Source organism: Mus caroli, unplaced genomic scaffold (assembly GCF_978045245.1).
Source record: "Mus caroli unplaced genomic scaffold, Mus_caroli_1 scaffold_2, whole genome shotgun sequence".
NCBI classification, from domain to species: Eukaryota; Metazoa; Chordata; class Mammalia; order Rodentia; family Muridae; genus Mus; species Mus caroli.
Genome location: NW_028227257.1, coordinates 6,221,574 through 6,244,155, shown reverse-complemented (window position 1 = coordinate 6,244,155; position 22,582 = coordinate 6,221,574). Strand labels below are relative to the sequence as shown.

The following is a 22,582-nucleotide window of genomic DNA, read 5'->3' as shown; positions in this document are numbered from 1 at the left end:
CACCTTTGGGCACCGAGGACCAGGAGGGCTTGGTACATGGTACTCCTGGGTGTAACTTACCACAGAGACCTCACTGGTATTGATCTGAGGTTGGCCTTCACCTGCAAACAGCTTGCTTTCCCCCTCCTCTAGGGTCAGGGGGCAACATCAAACCTCCTGCACATAGCCCGTGTCTCGGGGTTGACTTCTGAAGGCCGCCTAAGCGTGTCTTTCTGAAGACCTTACCTGAACTTTGCTCAGGAAATGAGGGAAGTCAAGTGTTTGGGGAACTCCTTTAACCCCACCCTTCCTTTATTAGAGCCATTTGTGGGAGCAAGGGTTCCTTCTGACACCCACCCCCAGCACTAAGTGACCTCATAGAGATGTTGAACAAACTATCTAAGGGCCCCCAGTAGGTACTGTAGCCTCTGTCTTTACTCCATGTGTCCTGCGTTGTCGTGAAGGATGAGGGTAGGCAGGAAAGGAGAGCTACCCAGCTAAAAAAGGGAGAAAAATTCACTCTCCAAAGAACTGTAAAATTTATTGTGTATTGCGGCTTTTCAGAACGCCAACATTGGCACCAAAGATTATAGATACACAGAGAACAGCTCCTTCAGGCCTGGGTACAGTCTCCCACCGTGGGGTGCTCCAGGCACGGAGAAATCCCCAGTGCTGACCAGGAACAGAAGGTGGGGGGGGGACAGCTGCAAAGAAGGACACCCCAAAGCCGAGCAGCAGTGCAGCCGGACAGTGGGCTGAGGGAGGGGTGACAGATGACATAGGAGGTGTGGCATTTCGGGCTCTCAAGTCCAGAGCACAGATGAGAACACATCTCGCATCATTACAATATTCTGTGGTTCTGGAAGTTGAGGGACATGGGACATGGAAGTTGACCACGCGGGTCACAACAGTGACCAAGAACAGAGAGCGATTGAACAGAGAAGGTCTGGAATCTGCCTCACCCTGATTCCTGTTACATGTAGGGTACAGGGTCATGTTTTAACTTTTTGCTAAAACAACAGACTTCTTTCTCGCAGCAGGCAAAGTCATGCAGATCCCAGCTTTACAGAGCTGGCTCACAGTGTGGAGCTCTGCAGAGCCTTCCTGCCTTTACACAGCCTGGAGCTCTGCAGGGGCTGTGACCTCTCTGGAGCAAGCAGTGGAGATGGTAATGTGGGCAGAGAACTCTCCCTTTCTCAGAACCTAATGGAGCAATAGACTCCCCATCTCTGCCCCCCACTCCTCAAGCCTACCAGGTCGGTTCCTTTCCAACCAGCCACTTCCCAGGAGCAGCTTAATTTGCCATGGGAAGAGATAGTGTGGACCCAGCATGTAGAGTTTGGCCAGAGCTCAGGGTCCCACTACCAGCAGCTGCCTGCAGGGACTGACAGCCTGACATTCAGGACACGAGACACCCTGCCTTTAACAAGTCCTTCCCTTCAAGCTCCTACAACCCACATCCAAGGGACCCCAGTTTCTAGTCCAGGGTTGTTACCCAAAGGAGTAGGTGTGCCCTTAAGTCAAATGAGCCCAGCAAGCCCCTGCAACAACCCATTCAACAAAGCAAGGACAGCCATTTTGGCCCCAGAGGACAGTGGGCACATTCATTTGGCCTGGCTTTCAGCTGAAGCCACAGACACAAATAAGGTTTCCTTGTCTAGAGGAATGGGAGCCACATGCAGTATTCCATGAGGCTGCAGGGACAGCTGGGGGCCTCTGCAAGCAGGGTACATGCACGCTGAGGGAAGGGAAGGGAAAGGGTGTGCACAGTTGAACTTCAGCAGTAGCCCTTGATGGACTGGCCCCAAGAGTGAGACACTGTAGGGAGTGCCCCCACCCCGAGCCCAGAGGGAGAGCTCTTCCTCGGTAAGGCATCGGATATTATTCGCACAGGGAAACACGGGACATCTCAGTGACATCGTGATATTTTCAAGAATCCTCTTTGAGAGGTCAGGTCAACCACTCCTGGAGAAGTAGGTCTCCTGGGAATGTTCTGCCAAGATGGATCTGCAGGCCTCTAGGCTCAGGATCCAGCAGGGTAGCAGGGTAACCTATATTTTAAAAACTGTATGTGTATAAGCAGGCATGGTGGCCTGACCTCCAAAAGGTTTTCAAGTAATAAAAAGGTGCTGTGTACAGGTTACCATCTCTCATTTACATGATAACATTTTTGGCAGAAAATAGGAACACCCTGTGGATGGGGAGGGGTGGCGGGGTCACTCCAGGGACTCCAGCAGACTCACCTGAGGGATGCCTCTGCTCCTGCTGAACCCTAAGAGATCTCACTACACACTCACCCCCCTTTCACTTATATTCACAGAAGACACAACAGCAAGCCCTCTAGGGGTCCCAGCATCCTACATACTAATTACATGCTGGGAAATGACACCCCAGTCCCGCTAACATGTGATAATGATGATCAGATGACCACATCTAATACGACTCTTTCCGGGTCAGAGGGGAGAGTCTAGGAGGAGAAGGAAAGTTAACACTGGAGGTGGAGGGATGGGCTGTGGTACTGGCCGTCTTTCCTAACCCCTTTGGGCTTCCTGGGGGAACACTTGGGCTTGTCCCTTTCAATCTTGGGTTGACTCTTAATTGGCTTCTTGAAGTGAAAATCAATATTGAGGGAAACATATGGTCAGAGGTCAAGCAGCCATCACCCTGGGCCGTTCCTACATGTCAGCGTGGAACTGCGTAGATCCCAGCCTTGGGACACTGGAGTCTAACCCACTTCTGCACGAAGCCAGCTGCTGTATCCACCTGGCACCAAATTCGGGGACTGCTTTGGCTTTGGGGATGCACCTTGCCCCCAAACACTGAACCTTCATAGTTTTTGTGTTTTAAAGAGGAAGAAAAAAAAAAAAAAAACTAAGATTCCTTCGGTAACAGTTTATTTTCATATTGGGAAAGGCATCTGGAATTGGGTGCCTCTGTTGGGGAGGGGGTGGCGGGGGGAGACGGTCCTGACTCAGCTGTAACCCAGAGGGACGACACATCACGTCGTCACGGGTCCCCTTCGGCAGGGAATGTGTAACTGTTCACAGCCTGTCTGGACAGAAGCATCCATTGGCTTGCAGGCGGCATGCTGTGTGGCCCTGGGGGAGCCTGGCTTTCCTGCACAGTGGGGGCCCTCTGAGACCCAGGGGGCGGAGGAACACACCCCTGCTGCTCTGTTCAGACTGAAACTCAACATTTCTCCAAGTCTCAACACACTCTCTAGAAGTTTCCATCAAACAAGCACTGATATATTATATTAAAAAATAGTGCAAAATCGCAGCATTTATATAAATAGCTCTAAACCCCTGCTTTGTAGGATTTTTTTTTTTCTTTACAAGGTAATACACACTTTCGGAGTTGGCACTCAAAAAATTGCCATTTTTTTTTCTCTTCTAGTTCAGAAAACAACTTTTTTTTTTTTTGAATAGGCCTCTTCTCATACAAAAATACTCCTGCTCTCCCACATACAGAGTTCTCTTATTTTATATATATATTTATATATATAATATTGCAGATCTTAAACAAAGGTTTTGTGCAAATATGTCTTTAAAGTTAAGTAAAACCGTCATAAACAAAAGAAATTAAGCATTCACGCACAGAGCTCAACTAAGAACGATGAAGGAAAGACTGGTAGAGCATTTTCTCTTTTGCCTTCAAGACACGGCTCAACAAAGAAACATTTTCTTTTTTCTTTTTGCAAGCTTTTTGAGCTTTTGCATTCAGACCACACAGAACATGTAAATATTTATACACAGACAGGAGAACCAGCACACGGCCACTCGGCCTGTATGTCCCCTGACTTCCTCTCTCTTCTCTCTTAAGAAGTGCGGAGTGTTTTTTTTTTTTTCTCTTTTTTTTTTTTTTTGCGGTTTTGCCTACAGACGCCCCGGCCCCCACTCCTAGAGGGGGTGACCTTTCTGTTTCTCCTTCTCCTTGTTCTCCAGTGGGGCAATGTGCGAGTGATGGAGCCGGGTCCCCTCTAGCAGGGAGGATGGCCCGTTACTTTGCTGGTGCTGGAAGGAGGAGCCAGGGTAGTGGCCGATGACCTCGCTGTAGGTGGGGGGCGGCCCCTCCATGCGCCCACCGCTGCTGTAGCAGGTGGCGCTGATGCCCGAGTTACTGCTGGGGGGACAGGGGCCCCCCAGCATGGTGCTGTCTATAAGGTCACTGTCGAAGATGGTCCGGTTAGGGGGTGCGCGCACAGATTCCCGGTTCAGCTCCAGCTGTTGCTCAGGGTCCCGTAGCTGGAGGGTGCAGGGGCCCTGGTAGGGTGGGGGCTCCTCCCCATCAGACAGTGAGATGGTGGGTGGCAGGGCAATTTCGTGCTGCAGGTAGGGGTAGGTGGGCTGGAATCGGCTCCGCTGGACGAAGGGGGGCACAGCGAGGCGGTCAGTGGGCCGAGGCGGGGCATAGACCTGTGGCTGGAGGGAGGGGGGATAGAGCAGAGTTAGGGAGGGAGGCAGACTGAGGTTGGATTCCCCCAGATTCAGAGACTGAGTTGGGTGGGCTCAGGAAGGGTGGCCATAGGTGACTCCCCAGAAGCCCCTAGAAACAGGGCTGGCTGCAGATGTCACTACAGGGGGCCTCCTGGAGTCAGGGAGTTCCTGGACAAGGCCTGTCCAGTGAGTAGAGGGTGGGAGGGGGAGAGGGAGGCGCGACTTGGTCTTACCTCCGGCATTCCACCCGACACCGTACTCTCTGAGGGCCAGAGGCATCCTTCCTGTAGGATGGAAAAGGACACAGGGTCAGCAGTGAACAAAGCTGGTGACACAAGATGCCACCTATCCTAGATTTGAACTTGTCATCCTGGAGTGAAGTCTTGGGCGCATGCATTTCTCATCCTCCAACCTTATCACATCTGCATGGCCAGAGGCAAGGCCACACTGATGCTGTTGGCTCCTCCCTCAGCTCCTGTTGCTGTCTTGTCTGTAGGCTTTCCAAAGCACGTATCTGATCTGTGGGGCACCCCCCTCCCAAAGCCTGCAGACAGCTTACCTGGGCATTAGAGCTGAGTGTTACTTGGCTTTAAAGAAGCCCAGTATGGCCTGCCTACCTGCCTGCCTGCCTCCCGTCTCTACCATGACTGCTTGCCCCCGGCATGATCGTGCCCAAAATGCTGAACATTGACCTCACAGGTTCAGCATCTGAACATGTAGACACATATGTGTGGCTGGAGAAGTTAGTGAATTTAATGTTGAATGTCACAATCCAGATGACCCTCGGGGGGCATCAGAAAGTAACAGGTACCACATACCTCCCCCACCCCCGGCCACACACACGGAAGCCAGGTCTGACGTGCCTCAGCATGTTAAGCCTGTGTGCCTCAGGCCTTTGGACTGGTCACTCCTCGGTGGGACCGGTTCTTTGTTGATGTTCAGTGTGTGGGTCCCTACAGACTCTATAATTTAGAGTTTCTCACATCTTTATTATCAATAAACAGATATGGAATCATTTGTGTGATGGCTGTCACTCATGAGGCTCCCGTCCTCAGCAGTGGGAGTCCCAGGAAGGGCGCGAACTCTCCCATGAGAGAGAGTGTCCTTGCTAGGGTCAGTAGCTCTGAGCTGTCCTGAATGGTTCTAGTGTAACTGCTAGCCTGCAGAAAAGCTGCCTTAATTTTGGTTTTATTCCGTTGTACCTACAGAAATAAAATTCTCAAACACTTGGAGCCTAAAATGTGGTCAAGTAAACATCCCATCATCACAATCCAGATGAAAATACATCTTCCTACCACTCTAAACTACACCGGGCTCTGTGAGTTCAGACAAGTTCCTCCCTGAGCTGCAGAGGACTGCAGTTCACGCAGTGGCCACTAGGCGGTGCTGGGGCTTGCACCTGCAGGTGGAGATTCTTTGATACAGTGAATGGCCCTGGCTACCCTAAAAACATACAAGCCAGACACACAGGTGTCTCCTGGTGTCTGCATCCCACCAACTGGAGCCTCCCTCCCTCAGATCTCCCCCCATACACAGCCACTCAGTCTACCTTGCTTGGGCACCTCTGCCTGCTGTACGGTGAAGACCTAAGCTGCCCTTCACCCCTGCCTTGCAGACATGTCAGTCAAGTATACACTAAGGAAGGCATGGCTTCTGCAGGAGGAGCTGGTGGGGTCCACAAGGAGGCGCCAAGAGGCTTCATATGCTGCAACAGAGGGGCCTGCCTCTGCTCTGGCTTGCCCCTTACCACAGGGCCTACTCCTTCCTACCCACATCCTCTTCCAAATCTGCTTAGATTCTTTTGATGCTAGCTCCATCCACCCATTGCTAGCCCAGCAAACCTCACAGCTCTCATACTCCCTTCAGTGATGAACTGCGTGACCTGGAAGTGTAAGCTGAAATAACCCCTTCCTCAAACAAACTGCCTTTGGTCACCAGGTTTTAGCACAGCCACAGACGAGCAACGGAGAAGGCCAGCCCTTTTCCTTCCTACACACGGCCTCATTTCTGCTCATGATACCCTGTTTACATGGCTCACTCTGCCTGCGAAGCTGCAATATCCCCTGTGCCTATAGTCTAGTGTGGGTCACAGCATATGCTTAAGTTACAGCAATCGACTATCACATAACTGTCTCTTGATGTTCCCTAACCCTGGGACTTCAGGCAGCCGCTGAGGGGAGGTGAAAGGCAGGGTCCAGTTCCATAGCCAATGCTGCCAGCCCTAGTCAGCAGTGAGGACAGCCCCTCCCGTCCTTCTCCTAGAACTGTGTTGCTTGCCCTACGATGGCTTTGGGACTCCTTCTTGCTCCTTCCACACTGTCTGGGGTGCTGCTGGCTCCTGTTATGTGATCTCTTCTTAATTAGGATGCCTGAGTTCCACTTCTCCACGGCCTCTCCCTCTGGACCCCCCCCCCCCAAAGCAGGAGGAGTCTGCCAGCCATTTCTACAAAGGGTCAGAATAAAAGTTTTTGTATAACATGAACTATCAAAGAATAGCTAAAAACATTATACTGGGTGGGAGGAGTTTTTGTTAAATCCTAATAGCTCATAAACACTAACAGGCATGGTTGTGTGCCAATAAAACTTTATTTACAAACCCAGGCACACAGCCCTTGGGCCAGGTCACTCTGTTGAGGCCTGATGACTCCCTCCTGGCTGCAACTCTAGATTGAGAGCTACTACCTGCTTGGAAAGTCCCTTTGGTCAGCTTCCAGACATGGCTCTGACTGTCCCCTCAACTCCACAGTGACAATCATTCCCTTCCTGCGGACAAGTGGTCACCATCAAATTCTGTAAAGCAAACATCTGGCAGGTGGAGAGCTGAGGCCCTCCCTGCCCCAGGGTGAGAAAGGTCTGGACCCCTCTGAAGCTGCATATGGATGGATGCACGCCTGAGCTTCTGCTCTGGCTGACCCCTGCATCTGGTTTTACTGTAGTTTTTTGCCTTTAGCCTCAGAACGAGGACTCGCCGCAGGCAGTGCTTCCACGGGGAGCAGGAGACTTAGGCCAAGGGTTGATCAGAATATAAAACATGGATTCATCTCAGACCCTAGCTGAGCTCCTGGTCTGAGGTGACTCGTTGACAAACCACACTCCTCAGGGGCGATACAGGCTATGTGGAGGTAGGAACCGACTGTCTCAATGAACACTGGATTGGTGGATGCCAAGGAATGGGCTTGCGGGTCCTTCCCTGCACCTGACCCTCATGCCTATCACCCTTTTTACTGTTTATCATATGAAAAAAGCATCAGAGAGATGGAGAGATGGGGGCAGGGAGGAGGAGGACAGGACTTAGCCAGTGTGACACAGTAGGGCATGGTGAAGCTGAGACCTGGCTTCAACCAGACAGGTCCACCTGCTCCTCCTGTACTAGGTCTGAGGAGAGGTGATCTTCCAGTAAGGGAGGTGCATGGAGATGGATCTGTAGCCTACTCACATAAGTAGGAGGGGCCCCTCCTCCCCAATTGCCAGAGACAGCCAAGGGGCAAGGCGCCGGGTAGGCCGGCGAGCCTAGTGTGGCACACTGAGCCCAGGCAGACAACAGCTGTATCTAGGTCTCTCTGGGAGGACACAAGGCCTGGAGACACCTCAGATGCACTGTGTCGGAAAGAGAGGGGGTCCCAGGGGAACCGTCACCTTCTGTTCCAGGTCTCCCCTGGGTCTCCTGTTTATCCAGCCAGGTGGTACAGGAGAGACAGTGAAGGAGTGGCTCTCTTTGAGTGTCTGGGGAGTCGTCCTGGGTTCTGTCTGTTACAGCAGCAGCTAAGCTCAGGTGTACGTGTGGAATGAGCCGCACTCTCTGCCATCTGGACCCAGAGCCTCGGTTCTCACACCCCACGCTCTCGGCTAGCCACACCCCACAGTGGGCTACGGGATCTTCACTAGCACCGCCATGGCCTTGGGCGAGTGCCCCACCCACCTCTCTGAGCCCTAGTTACTCCTTTGTGAGGGAATGAGCCCCGGACGGACGTCACTCATGGCTGGTGCTGTGTGAAGAACACCGGCTAGGCAGCTGGCATTGCCTATTGCTAGGTAACGGAGATAACAAACGAGCCAGGTGAGCATAACAGGGCATAACAGGCAGGATTCCTATACAGCAGGTGTCGGCTTTGTCCTCAGGCTGTGTCCTGAGCCTCAGTCAGGAGTCCCAGTGTCTCTGTCACCGCTCCTGCCCTGATGAACTGGTGACGCACTGAAACTGGTCCTGACGCAAGCAGAGATGCCCCAACCTGCCAGGAACAGCCCTGCTTCTCAGGCCATAGCCAGTTCTGTCTTGGCTTAGTTTTTAGACTTAGGAGCCTCTGCCAGCCCGGGACACCCCTCCTCCCAAAACTGGGGCACTGCGCCCAGCATGGCTCTGCTCACCCCATCCTCCCTGCACCTGCTGAGCCATCCAGGAGACAGGGTTGTGTATGTGCTAGCTTCCTCCATCTCAGGCTAACGACTATGCCTCCCTTCACCCCACTGCTGCTGACTGTGAACACCTGAGGGCAGGACAGAGCTTCCCAAAGGGGCCTGATGTTGCAGTCAGGAGGGGCAAGTCCTACCCATAGGAGATGACTTCCCAGGCACTGACTCTGGAGTCCAGAGAGGACGCTGTTGGGTCCCAGGTAGTCCCTGATGCTCACAGCGCCAAAGCGTCCAAAACACACGCTTGTAATGTCAGCTAGGATGATCCCCTCTGGAGCAGTGATTGTCCCTCAGTGACAGAGGGTAGTTTTAGGATCCCCAGCTTGGCTTGGCATGTGTGTCCGTGAGTGTGCGTGTGCGTGTAAAACCCTTGCTTGTTTGCATAGAGACCAAGCAGTCCTCTGGGTACATTAAGTTACTCCAGGTGACTGAGTGTCCCTGGAAGGATGTAAGTAAACTGGGACTAGTTACACAGTCTCACTTAGGCTAACAAGAGGCCCAGCACACATGGGAATGCTTGCCTCTTGGGCTCTGAGGGTGGCTGAGCCCCAGGACGCTGAACTCTGATCCCAAGGCTGGCTATGTTTGGTCTTCCCTCTCTCTGAAGAGTGTCGGGGCTCTATAGAAAGCTAAAGGACGCTCTCCTGCACCTCTCATGCACAGCTTCCCCCAAAGCTGGGGAGTTTGGGCACACAGAGAGCACCCAGCAGAGAGCTGGTGGGGGAGGCGTCACACGGAGACAGCAAGCTCACTATGTCAAGCCTTCCCACCAGAGACTATGTCAAGCCTGGACTGCCCAGGAGGCGCCCTGTGCTGGCTCATCACACCTGAGGAGCCAGATGGTGGACACTCAGTTAAGCAGCAGCTGCCATCTCTTCACTCTGTCTCACTTGGCTTCTCAATGGCCTTAGGAGGCCTGACCTGTCGCCTAGCTGTCTCCCCTGAATTGTCTTCCACCTCCTTGCCCCCCCAAACCGGTACCCACTCAGCCCCTAGCTTTGGAGATTAGGCCAGCTCCCAGCTCCGCCTCACGTAGTGGGGTTCCTCTGGGGAGCCCACAGAATCATACCTGACACTTCCTGCTCCCTCTGGGAAGACAGCAGGAGCCACTTCTAGGGGCAGCTTTGCTAGGCCCTCAGGCTTGGGCACATCCTCATGTCTACCTCAAAGGTGCAAATTCCTAGCTTCCCTTCAGCCCAAATCTTCACGCACTCCTGGTCTCTCAAGAGTGTGAGTCTTATCCACCTCCAGTCCCTGCTTCACTGCCTAGAGGAAGCAGCAGCCTCTGAGCCCTCATCCCTGGTCCTGTGAGCACCCAGATGGAGGTAACGCGAGTGTTCCGTGCAGCAGTTGGGAACCTAGGCCGAGGCCCCACTCACCGAGGACAGTCCATCGTCTCTCCTCCTGGCCTGGCTGTGTCGGCTGATGAGGGAGCGGGCTGACAGCTTGTAGTGGCTTAGCAGACAGGTAATCATCACCACCATCACCATCATCACGACCACGATGACCACGATCTGCACGAACTCCAGCTCCGCTGTGGGCAGGGGGACACGTGAGACTTTAGGGTCAGCCTCCAAAGGCTCTCGTCTACGTAACGCTCAGGACTTGGGGGCACAGGGGAGAAGACAGCTCGGAGACCCCGTGCTCAGAACGTGGTCCAGTCCCAACCTTGAATACGGTCCATGAAGACTCGGTCCCACCCTCAGAGATGCCTGGCATGGCCTGGCTCTCAGAAAGGAACTTGTGTTTTGAATCCCGGTGGCTAGGGTCCTTTCACTTATGGGGCCGGGGAGAGGGACAGTGGGAAGAAGAGGGGCTCGTGTGGGCGCCGGTGAGGGATGTGGACAGAGGTAGAGGCAACACAGGGGCATGTGCATGTAAGACCGGCCCAGTGCAGGGCTCTCCAATATCCTAACACTCACATCCCAGCAATCAATGTTTCAACCTTCCCACCCTTAAAACAACAGCCCAGTGCTCTTACATACCCTGACCCTCCCCCACACCAGCCATACCCAACCCTCCCCTACACTAGCATCCCACCCTGACTGTATCTCCCCACAAAGAATATCCCACTACTCCTACACTGTCCAACTTCCCACCAGCACCCCAACCCTCCTACACACCCCCAAAACGGCCCAATAGTTCAGCACTCAACCCTTCACCTGCCAAATAGGCATGTTCCTATGTCAATACTCTCATAAACTAACTCCAAAAACTTCCTAAACACCCTAAAATAACAGTCCTGTACCCCAATGTTTTTCTTTACATTAACTTTCCAACCCTCTTACACGCTCCAAAACAACTGCTTAAGGTTTGTACATTCTCTACACCCCAACATGGCCAACACTCTTAAATCTCAGACACTCCAAAACCCTTCTACACTCCTCAAAAAACATCCCACCACCCCTACACACCTCAGCACCCTCACAGGCAGCCCCAAAACCATACCTCAGTATTCTTGACACCCATCCCAAAATATAGCCCAGTAAAAAAAAAAAAAAAAAAAAAATGGGCCAAACCTGTTACACACCTCAGAAAAACACAAGGCAGCGCGCACGCGCACACACACACACACACACACACACACACACACACACACACCCCTTAGCCACATAATAACATATAAGAACACATACCACACAGGCACACAGCGCAGTCATGGTCACAGGGCCCTCCTAGTGAAAGCCTCAGACTCATCCCAGATGCTGCCCTTGCTGGGATTCTCTTCTTTCAGAGGCCCCATCCCTGGGCCCCTTCCACACCCTCTTCTCCTGATTTCCAATTTAGTTGATTTCCCCTCTAGAAGGAGAAAAAGCCCCCGGTGCTGGGAAGGGAAAGGCTGTTTTGCTACTGCTTAAGCGGGTGGTTCTGCTGACTCCGAGGGGCCGAGGCTTAGCAGCTGGCTGCAGCTGGTGCCAGCAGAGCACCCCCAGCAACAGGCAGGATGCCAGGAGTCTTGCAGGACACTGGATTCAGTAGAAGGACAGACAGCAGGCATCCCAAAGGCCCTGCCAGAGGTGGAGGCACAGTGATGAGCCTCTTAGGGGAAGACCTGGGGGGTGGGGTGGGGGAGCACTCCTTGCTGTAAAAGAGGGAAGGGACGCCAAGGCCACAAGTTCACTTGCAAGGTGGTTGACTCTGTGCTTACCAGAGACAGGAACTGAGGAGGGGCTGAAAGCCACCATAGGCCCAAGCCTCAAACCTAAGCAGGGTTAACTCCCTCCTGCCACCACCATGGTTTCCTTGTTGCCTTGAGCAGGGTAACACACCCAGGATGGGCACCTTACTGTGTGTGAATGGGTTAGCAGCTCATAGAGCTGGCCCAGGCTATCCCTGTCCCAGACCATCCCTGTTCCAGGCTATGCCTGTCCCAGACCATCTCTGTCCCACGCTATCCTTGTCCCAGGCCATCCCTGTCCCAGGCTATCCCTGTCCCAAGCTATCCCTCAGCCCCAGCAGGAATATCATCTCCTCTTCCTGTTCCCCACAGGTCCATCACAGCACTGGACCACTGCGTGTGCTATGACCACATTTAGGCAGGGCCCACTATGCTACTGAGCATCTTAGCACCCAGAACACTCCTCCCACAACAGAATGACCCCTCTAAGTCCAGTGAAGCTTAGATGGTCCCTTCCCCTGATGTGAGTGCCTTCTCAAGCCTCACTGAAGAGCAGAACCTTCAGACACAGGACCGTGACGGAAGCATCTAAAGTCCAAGGGCCCACAAGTACTGACCTGGGCTACACGCAGAGCTTCTGAGCTGGCCCACCTCACCCTGGAGGAGCTACGTGGAGTAGGGTAGAGGTAGTGTGGAGGTGTTGAGCTACAAGAACTCTGCTGAGATTCACCCATGCCTCACATGGCTCCTTCTAGTGGACACTCCGGCACCCTTATGTACAGCCTGAGTGGGGCCACAGTGAGGTTCAAGACTGGGTCACTGCAGCTATGCTCCTGTCTCCCCAGAAGAGGCGGGACAAGGGCTGGATGGTTTGTTCTGAACGTACTGGGCTCTCAGGTCTGGCTGTCCTGACTGGGATAAAGCCATGCATTCAAGGGACACAGGGCCTGCTTTGTGCAACACCCCCACTCCTCCAAAGGGCCCGCAACTCCTCCCCCCAACTCTGTGAGTCCTCACCCTGGCCGAGACACCCCTCTGGCTTTCTCTGGGGCTTCTGCCCACATCAGGCCTGAAAGGAATGGGGAGATGCAGGCAGCCTTTGTTCCTGTCCTCTGGTGGCCTGAGGGACTGGACAGGCTGCTACACTCTTCCTAGGGTGGTCTGGAGCCATGGGAAGACTGGAGAGACAGGATCTGAGGCAGCAGGCCTGGCAGAAGCTGACAGGACATGGGGACAATGGGCACAGGCCCTGCAGGGTCTGGGGTTGACAAGTCTGGGTTCCTATGTCTAGAAAATAGATTGGCTCCCCAAAGTGAGGGGAGGACTCTGTACACACAAATCTGGTCACGGGGTTCCACCATTATCAACTTTGGCAAGACATAGAAAGTGCACAAGCCAGGAGGAGAAAATACAGATCCAAAATGAGCAACCAAGTCCATGGAAATGTCCAGCAAAGCTCGTGATGGAATGTGGCTGGCCATCGAGTAGGACAGGAAGTGCCCACAACATTGTTCCCACAGGGTCTGCAGAGTGCCCAGCAACCACTGAGGCAGAGTAGGGTGCTAGGTTAGGAACACACTACCAAAGAGTCCCTGTACCTCCAAAGCAGACACACAGACACACCTGGCGTAAGGACAGACAGCTTCCTCGGGATTTCACCCAGGTCAGGTACAGTTGGACCCATCTGTGGCAAGGCCGGGCAGACAGGCAGAGCCACGCCGTGTTGTCCAGACCATGTTGACTGCAGCGGAGCTGAGAACACACTCTCTGAATTAGGGCTCTTATGAGAAAATACTGGCTCTGAGGGAGGTGAAGCCGGGCTCATAGTTCATGTCTGCCTTACAAGTACCTGGGAGGGTGAGGCAGGAGGGCTGAGGCTGGGCCAAGAGCAGCCTGATCTACACAATGAGGCCAGTGTGCCCCATAGGGTGAGACCTTGCCAGTAAATAAGAAAAGGAAGCCAATGACATCCTAAAGCAGTCATCAAACATTTCGCCAGGAGTGGTGAGAAGGGAACCACCCTGTGTGGCAACAAGGGCCACAGCCACAGCCATGGCCATGGCTGGTCCTTAAGAGGGGATGGCTCTGGCTACATGAAAACCCATCTCAAAACAAACCGAGGCAGGCATAGTGTGGCACACACCTTAATCCCTGCAAGGGCCAGAACTTGACTCTGTGACAGGTGAGCCACAGGCACTTCAGTTCCAGCTGCTAAGGAGAAGGTGACATCCTTCTGTCCCCATCTTTGGCACCTGTTCTAGAAAAGGAACAGGGTTGGAATCCCAGTCTTCCGCTCCTTCCCAGTGCCGACTGGGACACAGGAGGAGCAGACAGGCTCCAACCACCTGGTATCAGGGTGGATGTACCGCCCTGCCCCCAGGCTTCCAGTTCCGAGGGCAGCACAGAGCGGGGCAGGAGAGCTGGGCAGATCCACCTGGCTCCCGCTAGCCTTGGTAGGGGTTTTCCACACCAGATGATCTCCCCAAGCCTGCCCCTGGGGCTGCCTCAGGGGAGGGCAGCCGCGTCCTTCCCCGTTAACAAGCAGCCTGCACCAGGCCCTGTCTGGCCTGCGGGCCGCACACGGAGGAATTAGGAATTGGCACTGTCTGAAATTTATGAAAATCTAATCTCGTTAGGTCTGCCTAGTGGAGACCCGGCGGGCGGCCTCATTGTCATTCTGAGGAGCCCTGGTCGCTGGGGTTCCGGCCACTCCATCAACAACCCTCCCCCACTGCCTCTTGTATTTGAATATGAACAGGCTCCCCCATGCCCTTGAATTCAAGTAAAATTAGACTAGATGTCAAAGGAATAACTTTTGTCATTTCTTGGGTGCAGTTGCAAACATCTCTGAGGTACATTTATTTCTTAATGGAAGAACTTTTTGTTTTTTTATTGCTTCCCCCACCCCTGCCCCCCAAGGACTGGAGAGCAGGCAGTAGCAGGTTCTGGTTTTCAGGACAGACTGCCAGGCTTTCAGAAAGCTGCCAGGTTCTGCTAGGATCAAGGTCACCTCTGGCCAGGTGACCTTGAGTGACCAGGTAACACTCCCCACACCCAGGCACCTCCAGTCACCACTGCCTTGAGAGCAAAGAAGAGTGGGTGTCAGGAAGTGTCCCCTGGGTGTCGTCAGGAAGGACCCTTCCATTCTTGGTAGCTTTGTTTGTTTGTTTGTTTTCCTTTCAAGACAGTCTCATTATGTAGCTCAGGCTGTCCTGGAACTCACTATATAAACCAGGCTAGCCTCCAAACTCAGAAATCCACCTGCCTCTGCTTCCCAAGTGCTGGATGGAGCAAAAGACCCATCACAACACCAAACCTGTTTTATTTTGAGACAGGTTTTTACGTAACCAAGGCTAGTCTTGATATATACTTGATATATACTCAAGGGTAGTTCTGAACTTCTGATAACCTGCCTCTCCCTCCCACGGAGATTACAGACACCAAGCCAGGCATAGGGAAGAGGCCCATACCCCAAGGCCAGCCATGACAGCCCACACCTACACTGTTCCCTGGGCTCATCAGCTGGCTAGCTTCTCATAGCCCCAAGGTCCCAGCCAGAAACCTCTGCCTCAAAAAACTCCTGAGAAACAATACCAGAGGCTGACCTCTATGTCTGAGTTTGCAAGCCAGTACACGCACACACACACAAGTATTGCATTAAAAATAAAGGTAGAACTTTTCTACACAAATCTCACTTTGAGGGGACACAGGAATCAGCAGGTCCATCTATCTCGCCCTCTTGTATATGACAGTTATGAACACATACAATTAAATTTATAGTACAGGACAGAGGTGGGCTCTAAGAAACAGGTCCATTTCTAAAGTAACAAGACACTCGGGTAGTCTCTCTGCTGAGATTGTCACCTCTGTGTGACAAGGATGGCAGGAGGAGCCGTGTCTGGGATTGAAGGTGGGAAGGGGGCACTGGGCATTCATTCCCCAGGCTCCACAGGGTGTGTGAGACAATGAGCTAATCATTAGGATTCCAGAGACAAAGGTGTTCTCTCTGGGCCTTCACATTCTGCGTAGCAATGGGGATGAGGAGGCTCTGAGACCATTCCTTCCCGATCATGTTTCATATGGGTGGTCAGGACCCAGATGGCCTCCTCATATCTCAGTACTGTTCTGTCTGTCCATCCATGCATCCATGCATCCATCCACTCTCATCCACCGAATTCCCCATTCATCCATGCTTACATCTGTCTGTCATTCGACCATCCATCTATCCAGGTTCTCATCCATTCTCCATCCATCTTTTTTTTTCCCTTGCTAGAATCATGACTGACACTTTGGGTCCTAAGAAGTTCTGTTCTCAGATCATGATACCTACACATCCTTGCACCTCCCACGAGGCCCAGTTCACGCCTCAAGTTCCCAGAACGACCCGGAAGCCCTGGACTAACCCTTCCCTGGGCAGGAATCTTAACACGGGGTCGGGCACAGATCAACTCTGGAGTCTCTTCAGCCAGGGCCTGTCCAGCAGGTCCAGCAGGGAGTGGACAGCAAAGGCTCCCTGGGGGTCTGGCCACTGAAGGAGGGACAAGCATGTAGGAGCCACAGAACAGAGGCCCGGTTTTACATGCTTCTCCTGGTTTGAGACCTTGAGCTGGCATGCAAAGGACTGTGAGGTAGAGATGGGCTGGCTTCTCCCTCAGGGGCAGAGGACCACAGACCTGTATCTCCACCTCCGAGCTTAGATGCTTTGTTGCAGGAGTGACCACACAGGAGGCCAGCACTGAGCATCTAGCACTGAGTGAGAACTCGTGTGCACGCTGAGCAGGCCCGGGTAACGAGCGGTCCCGGGAAGGAAGGTGGCAGGCAGGCCTGTCTAATCACTTGAGAGCTTCGTGATTAAATGCTGCTTCAGTGAGGGAGGGCAAAGACGCACCTTTTATCTTTCTTGCTATTACCCAAATGGAAAGAACTAATGGGCTTTTTTTTTCCTATTGTCACTGGCATCGAACATCTTTAAACACCCGCTGTCAGCACAGTGTCAATCCCGTTCGTGAGTTATTGGCAGGGCAGAGAGAATTCACAGTGAGAGAGCGCTTCCATCCACGTGACTGAGGCTGTACCCCCAAAGATTTCTAAAATAAGTCAGACAGACCCCGTTGATTGAGCAGAGGTAGTGGGAGGGTCCAGGACGGAAGCCCATCTGAGGGTGGCGGTGTGGATGGCCACTGCTGAGGAAGGCAGGGACCAAGCAGCGCGTAACCTTTCAACCCTGCAAAGCTAACCTGCAGCGTGGCATGTGACAGAATTAACACTACCATCCCCTGCTGATAGAATCCATGGGAACGAGGGGGGCCACACTGCATGAGGTATTTCTAGATGTCACCCAACAAACCCAGCAAACATTTTTATAGGATCCCATGTACTCGCCAAAAGATGATCTCTGTCTGAGGCCCTCTCTGCCTCAGGGTGAGAGTTGTCTGGGCTCCCAGAGTCCCCTCTGTTGGGGGCTGCTCTGTATATTTACAGCACTCCTGGGATTTGTCTCATCACCTCCTTGGTGACATCTACATGTGGGCAAAAGTCACTCCAGCTGAGAGCTGATGGCACACAGGTATGCCAAGGGGAGGAGACAGTCATGGTCGGACAGGAAAAAAGGGACACAGAACAGAGGCCCATTTTACAGAAAGAAAAAAAAAGGAATTAAGAATTTGACTTCTGGCCGGGCGTGGTGGCGCACGCCTTTAATAGCAGCACTCAGGAGGCAGAGGCAGGCGGATTTCTGAGTTCGAGGCCAGCCTGATCTACAAAGTGGGTTCCAGGACAGCCAGGGCTACACAGAGAAACCCTGTCTCGAAAAACAAAAACAACAACAAAAGAATGTTGACTTCTGAAAGAACAAGACTGCACTTTTATCTTTTGTATTACTCTGCTGTTTGCATTAGTGTGTGTGCATGCACAGGTGTGTTTGTACGTGTGTGTATGCACGCATGCATGCACATGCACACACGAGTGCAGGAAACCTTGGAATCTAGGTGCTGGGTTCCCCTGGAGCTGGAGTTGCAGGCACTTAGGAGAGAGCCACCTGACACAGGAGCTGGGGATCAACCTTGGGTCCTCAGAAAGACCAACACAGTACTTTAACTACTAAACTGTTTTCAAGCCTCATGCTCTGCTTTTTTCCTGTGGGCGACTGAACTCAGGCTCTCACGCTTGCCCACTGAACCATCCCTCAAGGCCCACTGTTTGCCCTTTTAAGAGAAGCATTCATAATTTGTTTATCTTTTGAGACAGGGTCTCGATATATAGATCAGGCTGGCCTCAAACTTACAGAGATCCGCTTGCCTCCCCAGTGCTGGGATTCAAGGCCACCATGCCGACTACAGTTACCATTTTAATTTACTACAGTCACCATTTTAATTTAAGGAATCTTAATGACATACTCAAAAGATCCCTTGTATGAGTCTGTTTATGGATATGAGTTTCTAAGTGTTGGCCAACAATGTAGCTCATGATGCCCTCCCACCCCAGGAGGTGCCTGTGTTCCCTGGAAACCAGCATGTATTTCCCTCAATTACTGATCTTCAAGGGCCTGGCATTCCCCCCACCCACCCCCGACATGAGTCGGGGGCTTCAGCACCCAGGAGAAGGGAAGTGAACCCAAGCTCTGTTTCCAAGGCTTTGGAACAAAAGGCTCAGCTCTAAAGCTGTGGCACAATGCAATGGGCATTGAGCCCCTTCTCAACCACTCTGTATTCAGTCCTAGGGGCCTCATTGACGCCTGCCGCGTGCTGAGGAGCCAAGGGTCAGCTGGGAGGAGTCTCAGTGATCACGGGGGGGGGGGGGGGGGGTGGCCCTGCCTTGGACAGAGGCGGGTGGTGAGAGGGGGTGATGAGGGGCAGCCTGTATCCCAACTCCAGATCTCTCCCAGCGGCCAAGTGCGTGGTGATACTGCACTGTGCGGACTCCTTTGCTGAGCCTCAGTTTCTGCTTGGGAAAAGCAGAGATTCCTGAACACCTTCTCCATAAGGCTGCAGAGCTGATAGAGTCAACAACCGTGGACAGTGCCATCTGGGGCTGAAGGACAGCTAGCTCCACCCTGACAGTTACAAATGCAGCTGCTCTTGCAGGGACCCGAGTTCCCTTCCGAGTTCCCACTTCAGGTGGCTCACAACTGCCTGTAATTCCAGCTTCAGGGGAACTTGACACCCTCTTTTGACCTCCTAGGATACGTATACACATATGCAGACACACACAGACACAGATACACACAGACACACACAGACACCCACACACACACAGACACCCACACATGCTCCCAGTGACAACCACTGGGAAGGCAGGCCTAACACACCTGCTCAGTGTCTGCCCCTCCCCCACACACACACACAATTTATCACCTGTGGCCTCCTGATGGCTTTGCCCCAGTCTTTGCAGCCTAGGCTACCCTCTCCCTCCTGACCTTTACTGCAGCTACCTCCAGCTTTCGTTCTCCTGGCAACTTTAAACTCTTCCACGAAGGGTTTACTTCTGCGAACACCACCTGTTCCATCTGCCAGGACTTCTAAGAAAACGGTTAAGTCAGGAGTGACAGGCACTTGGCCTGTCAGGTGGCCTCTGGTAGCGGTGCCAGTCTGTCAGCATGCAATCTAGTCCAGCAGGCACCCTTGACTGGCATGAGCCTGGCAAGCCAGAAACATGCTACCTAACTAACTGGACTTATCACCTCTCAAAGCCCAGCTTGAGAGCTGCCCATGAGCACTATGGTACAAAACCAGACCACTGTAAAGAGACTCTCAGGGTCCCCTGGGCAATCTCTCCTCAGTGTTGGGAGCTATAGCAGTGCTCAGACGGCGAGGAGAGCAGGAATCTATCCACACATGGCCAGTTAAGCAGCAAGGACCTGTCACTGGAGCATTGCAGGTGCTCTCAGGCTATGCCTAGCTCCTACCTCCATGATGTGTGGCCCCGAGTAACTGCCTTAGCTTCAAGAGCTTGTTTCCCCCAGTATAAACACTTTCTACCCTTGACCCCTTCTTAACAGGAAATTTTTTAAAATTTTATTTATTTAGTGGGCGTGGCACGGTGCACATGAGGTCAGAGGACAACTTGGGTTTTCTCCAGCACACGGATCTCAGGGATTGAATCTGGTTTGTGTCAGGCTGGGTAGCAAGTGCCTTTAACCTGCTGAGCCATCTCACTGAACCTGGCAATTTCCTTTGTACAAGAGAAGATATTAACCCCGGGGCATATAGGTATATAAAATAGTACACAAAATATTTATTGATAAGTCACAAAGAAATTTATTTAAAAGTAATTCTTTGGCATATGTATCATTTTGCTATTTATCAAGTCTGAGAGCAATCTGCATACTAATGAGGTAGGTGTGCCCATTTACTTCACAGAAAGAATTAAATCCTGGCTGCAGATGTGGTCCTGGAGGATGCCACGTCCTCCTCGATGCTTTCTAGAGTTGGCTGATATTCTGATGTTGTAATAGGGAACACGAGAAGGCACATTTGCCTGAATACTTAACTATAAAATGGTAGGCAGGCCATTTTTTTTAAATTATTAAAAATTCTCTGCTAATCCCAAACCAGAATTCATTTAGAGTGTTTTTTTTTTTTTACTCCCTTTTTAGAAAAGTTGGGGGCTGGAAAGTGGGAGCACTGCGGATCTTCCAGAGGACTTGGGCTCCGTTCCCAGCGTCCCTATCAGGTGACTCAAAAGGTCTATAACTCCAGTGCTAGGGATGTGACATGCTCTTCTGCTCTCCACACACACAGTGCATGCACACAGAGCAGTGTATACACACAGACAAAACACCCACACACGGAAAATAAAGATAAATGTTTTAAACTGTAACACGATCCAATCCAAAGATATACTAATTTGATATGTGCTGAGGAGTGGTAGTACGGGAAGATTACAAGCCTTTGTTTTCCATCATCGAGCTATCCTGTTTCAATCAGAGCAGAAGACGGCATGTTTAAGCATGGCGATCATAGTCTCAGATCTGAGCGGAGGCGTTCTCGGGCTGTGTCCGTCCACGGGTGGCGCAAGGCGTGACATCACGTCCAGTGCATAAGTGCACACGCTCTGCGTTCAGAGTTGAGGAAGCCGTGAGGCCGAGGGAGACCATGAGCAGCCCCCACGATCCGTAACAACTCGACTCCCAGTTTAAGTTTTGGTTTTGGCGCATTCAGAAACCTGTTCCTGCTGCCAGATTTTTTCGCAACCCCCAAATCCAGTTATGCGGCACCATATGGGGTGACGACCCACAGTTTACAAAGCTGGGGCTTCCCCACCTCCAGACCCCACGACCAAATGGTGCTACCCTTTTTCAGTAGGCGTGAGAATCCCAAAAAAACCGGATTGCATGCTGCCTGGCTCACAAGAAACCTACAAGACACAGCTTACGGTTGGCGAGACTGTGCATCACCATGAAACCCAGCGTCTCCTTAACATTTGTACACTGGTGTCCACCCCGGACCCCCCCCCCCCCTTGCAGTGAGCAACTGTATTTGGAGATTGGGCTACCAGTGGTCCTAAGATTGGGGCCTTGATCCAACAGGCCTAGTGCCTTCAGAAGATAGATGCCACAGAACGGCGAGGATGTGGCCACAGGACCAGCCAGAAAGCAGTTCTTGCCTAGACAGGACATGCCAGTGCCCTAGTTTTAAACAGCACTATTCCCAATACCTCAGGAAGATACTTGTCTGCTGCCTGAGTCACAAGTCCCCGGGGGGATGGCTTCAGTGGCCTGAGGTGACTGGTGAAGACATGCAGGAGCCTCTGCACTGGGTAGGCAGACTGACACAAGTGAGGGGTACCTCTTGGGAACAGGGGACATCAACAAGCCGCTTCAATCTGCATGCATGAATGCAGAGAACAATCTCACAGTGACAGGTCTGTCCTCAGGGCCCTGGCTGTGCCACACTCACCTGAGCACCACTGACCTGCCCAGGCCCCGGAACACAGGGACTCCAATTTCACACCCCAGCATCCCAGCTGGCCTTGCTTCGGTTAGACTCGTGTGGACATAGAGTCAGTGATCTAGAATCTTCCTACAGCTATTGACAACATTGAATGTAATGGGCGGGAGCGGGGGTCACTGTCGTTTCAGGATTGTCCCCGCAGCTCTCCAGGACAGGCCTTTCTTTGCCTTGTGAGAGTCTGAGACTTAGAGGGGCACTGTGATTTGTTCTGGGTCACACAGTTTAATGGTGAGGGATGAACGTTCCCTCCACAGGGGTCACAGGGGCCTGGCAATGCAGCCCTACATTCTACCAGTGGGTAAGGCAAGGCACATTGAGGATGGCAGGAAGCGGCCTCACTGGGGTCACTCTCAGGACAGCCTCTCCCGTCTTTCCCACCCTTGGTCTCTAGATGCAGCAGCGGGAAGGCAGTGGCCCCTGACTTACTGCACGGAAAGGCCAGGTCACGGTAACACATGTCCCCAGGATGACCTCACATGTCCTCAAGATGACCTGCTGACCCACATGGCACCTGTTCCATCCACTTACGTAGGACTCAGAACCTGAGGAAGAGCCTGGGGCACAGGCTAGCCCTTTCTGGCTGTTTGACAATTTGACAATTTGGTAATAAGGAGGGTACTCTGGGAGAAGTGTTGGCTATATATGGCTAACCATCAAGGGGACCTGGTGCCACCTACAGGTCGAGGTGT

At 52.5% G+C, this 22,582-nt stretch overlaps 1 protein-coding gene across 1 annotated transcript in view; it reads right to left on the bottom strand.

The window, feature by feature from the left end:
• Window positions 1–501: 501 nt before the first annotated feature.
• The window catches only part of Pmepa1 (prostate transmembrane protein, androgen induced 1), a 51,411-nt gene continuing 29,330 nt past the window's right edge, over window positions 502–22,582 (bottom strand). Inside the window, exons 2-4 of the mRNA XM_021154437.2 lie at window positions 10,205–10,359; window positions 4,649–4,699; window positions 502–4,400 (exon numbers count right to left, since the gene is read on the bottom strand). Coding sequence (XP_021010096.1) covers window positions 3,879–4,400; window positions 4,649–4,699; window positions 10,205–10,359 — 728 coding nt within the window. The 3' untranslated portion in view covers window positions 502–3,878. The remainder of the gene's footprint in view (window positions 4,401–4,648; window positions 4,700–10,204; window positions 10,360–22,582) is intronic.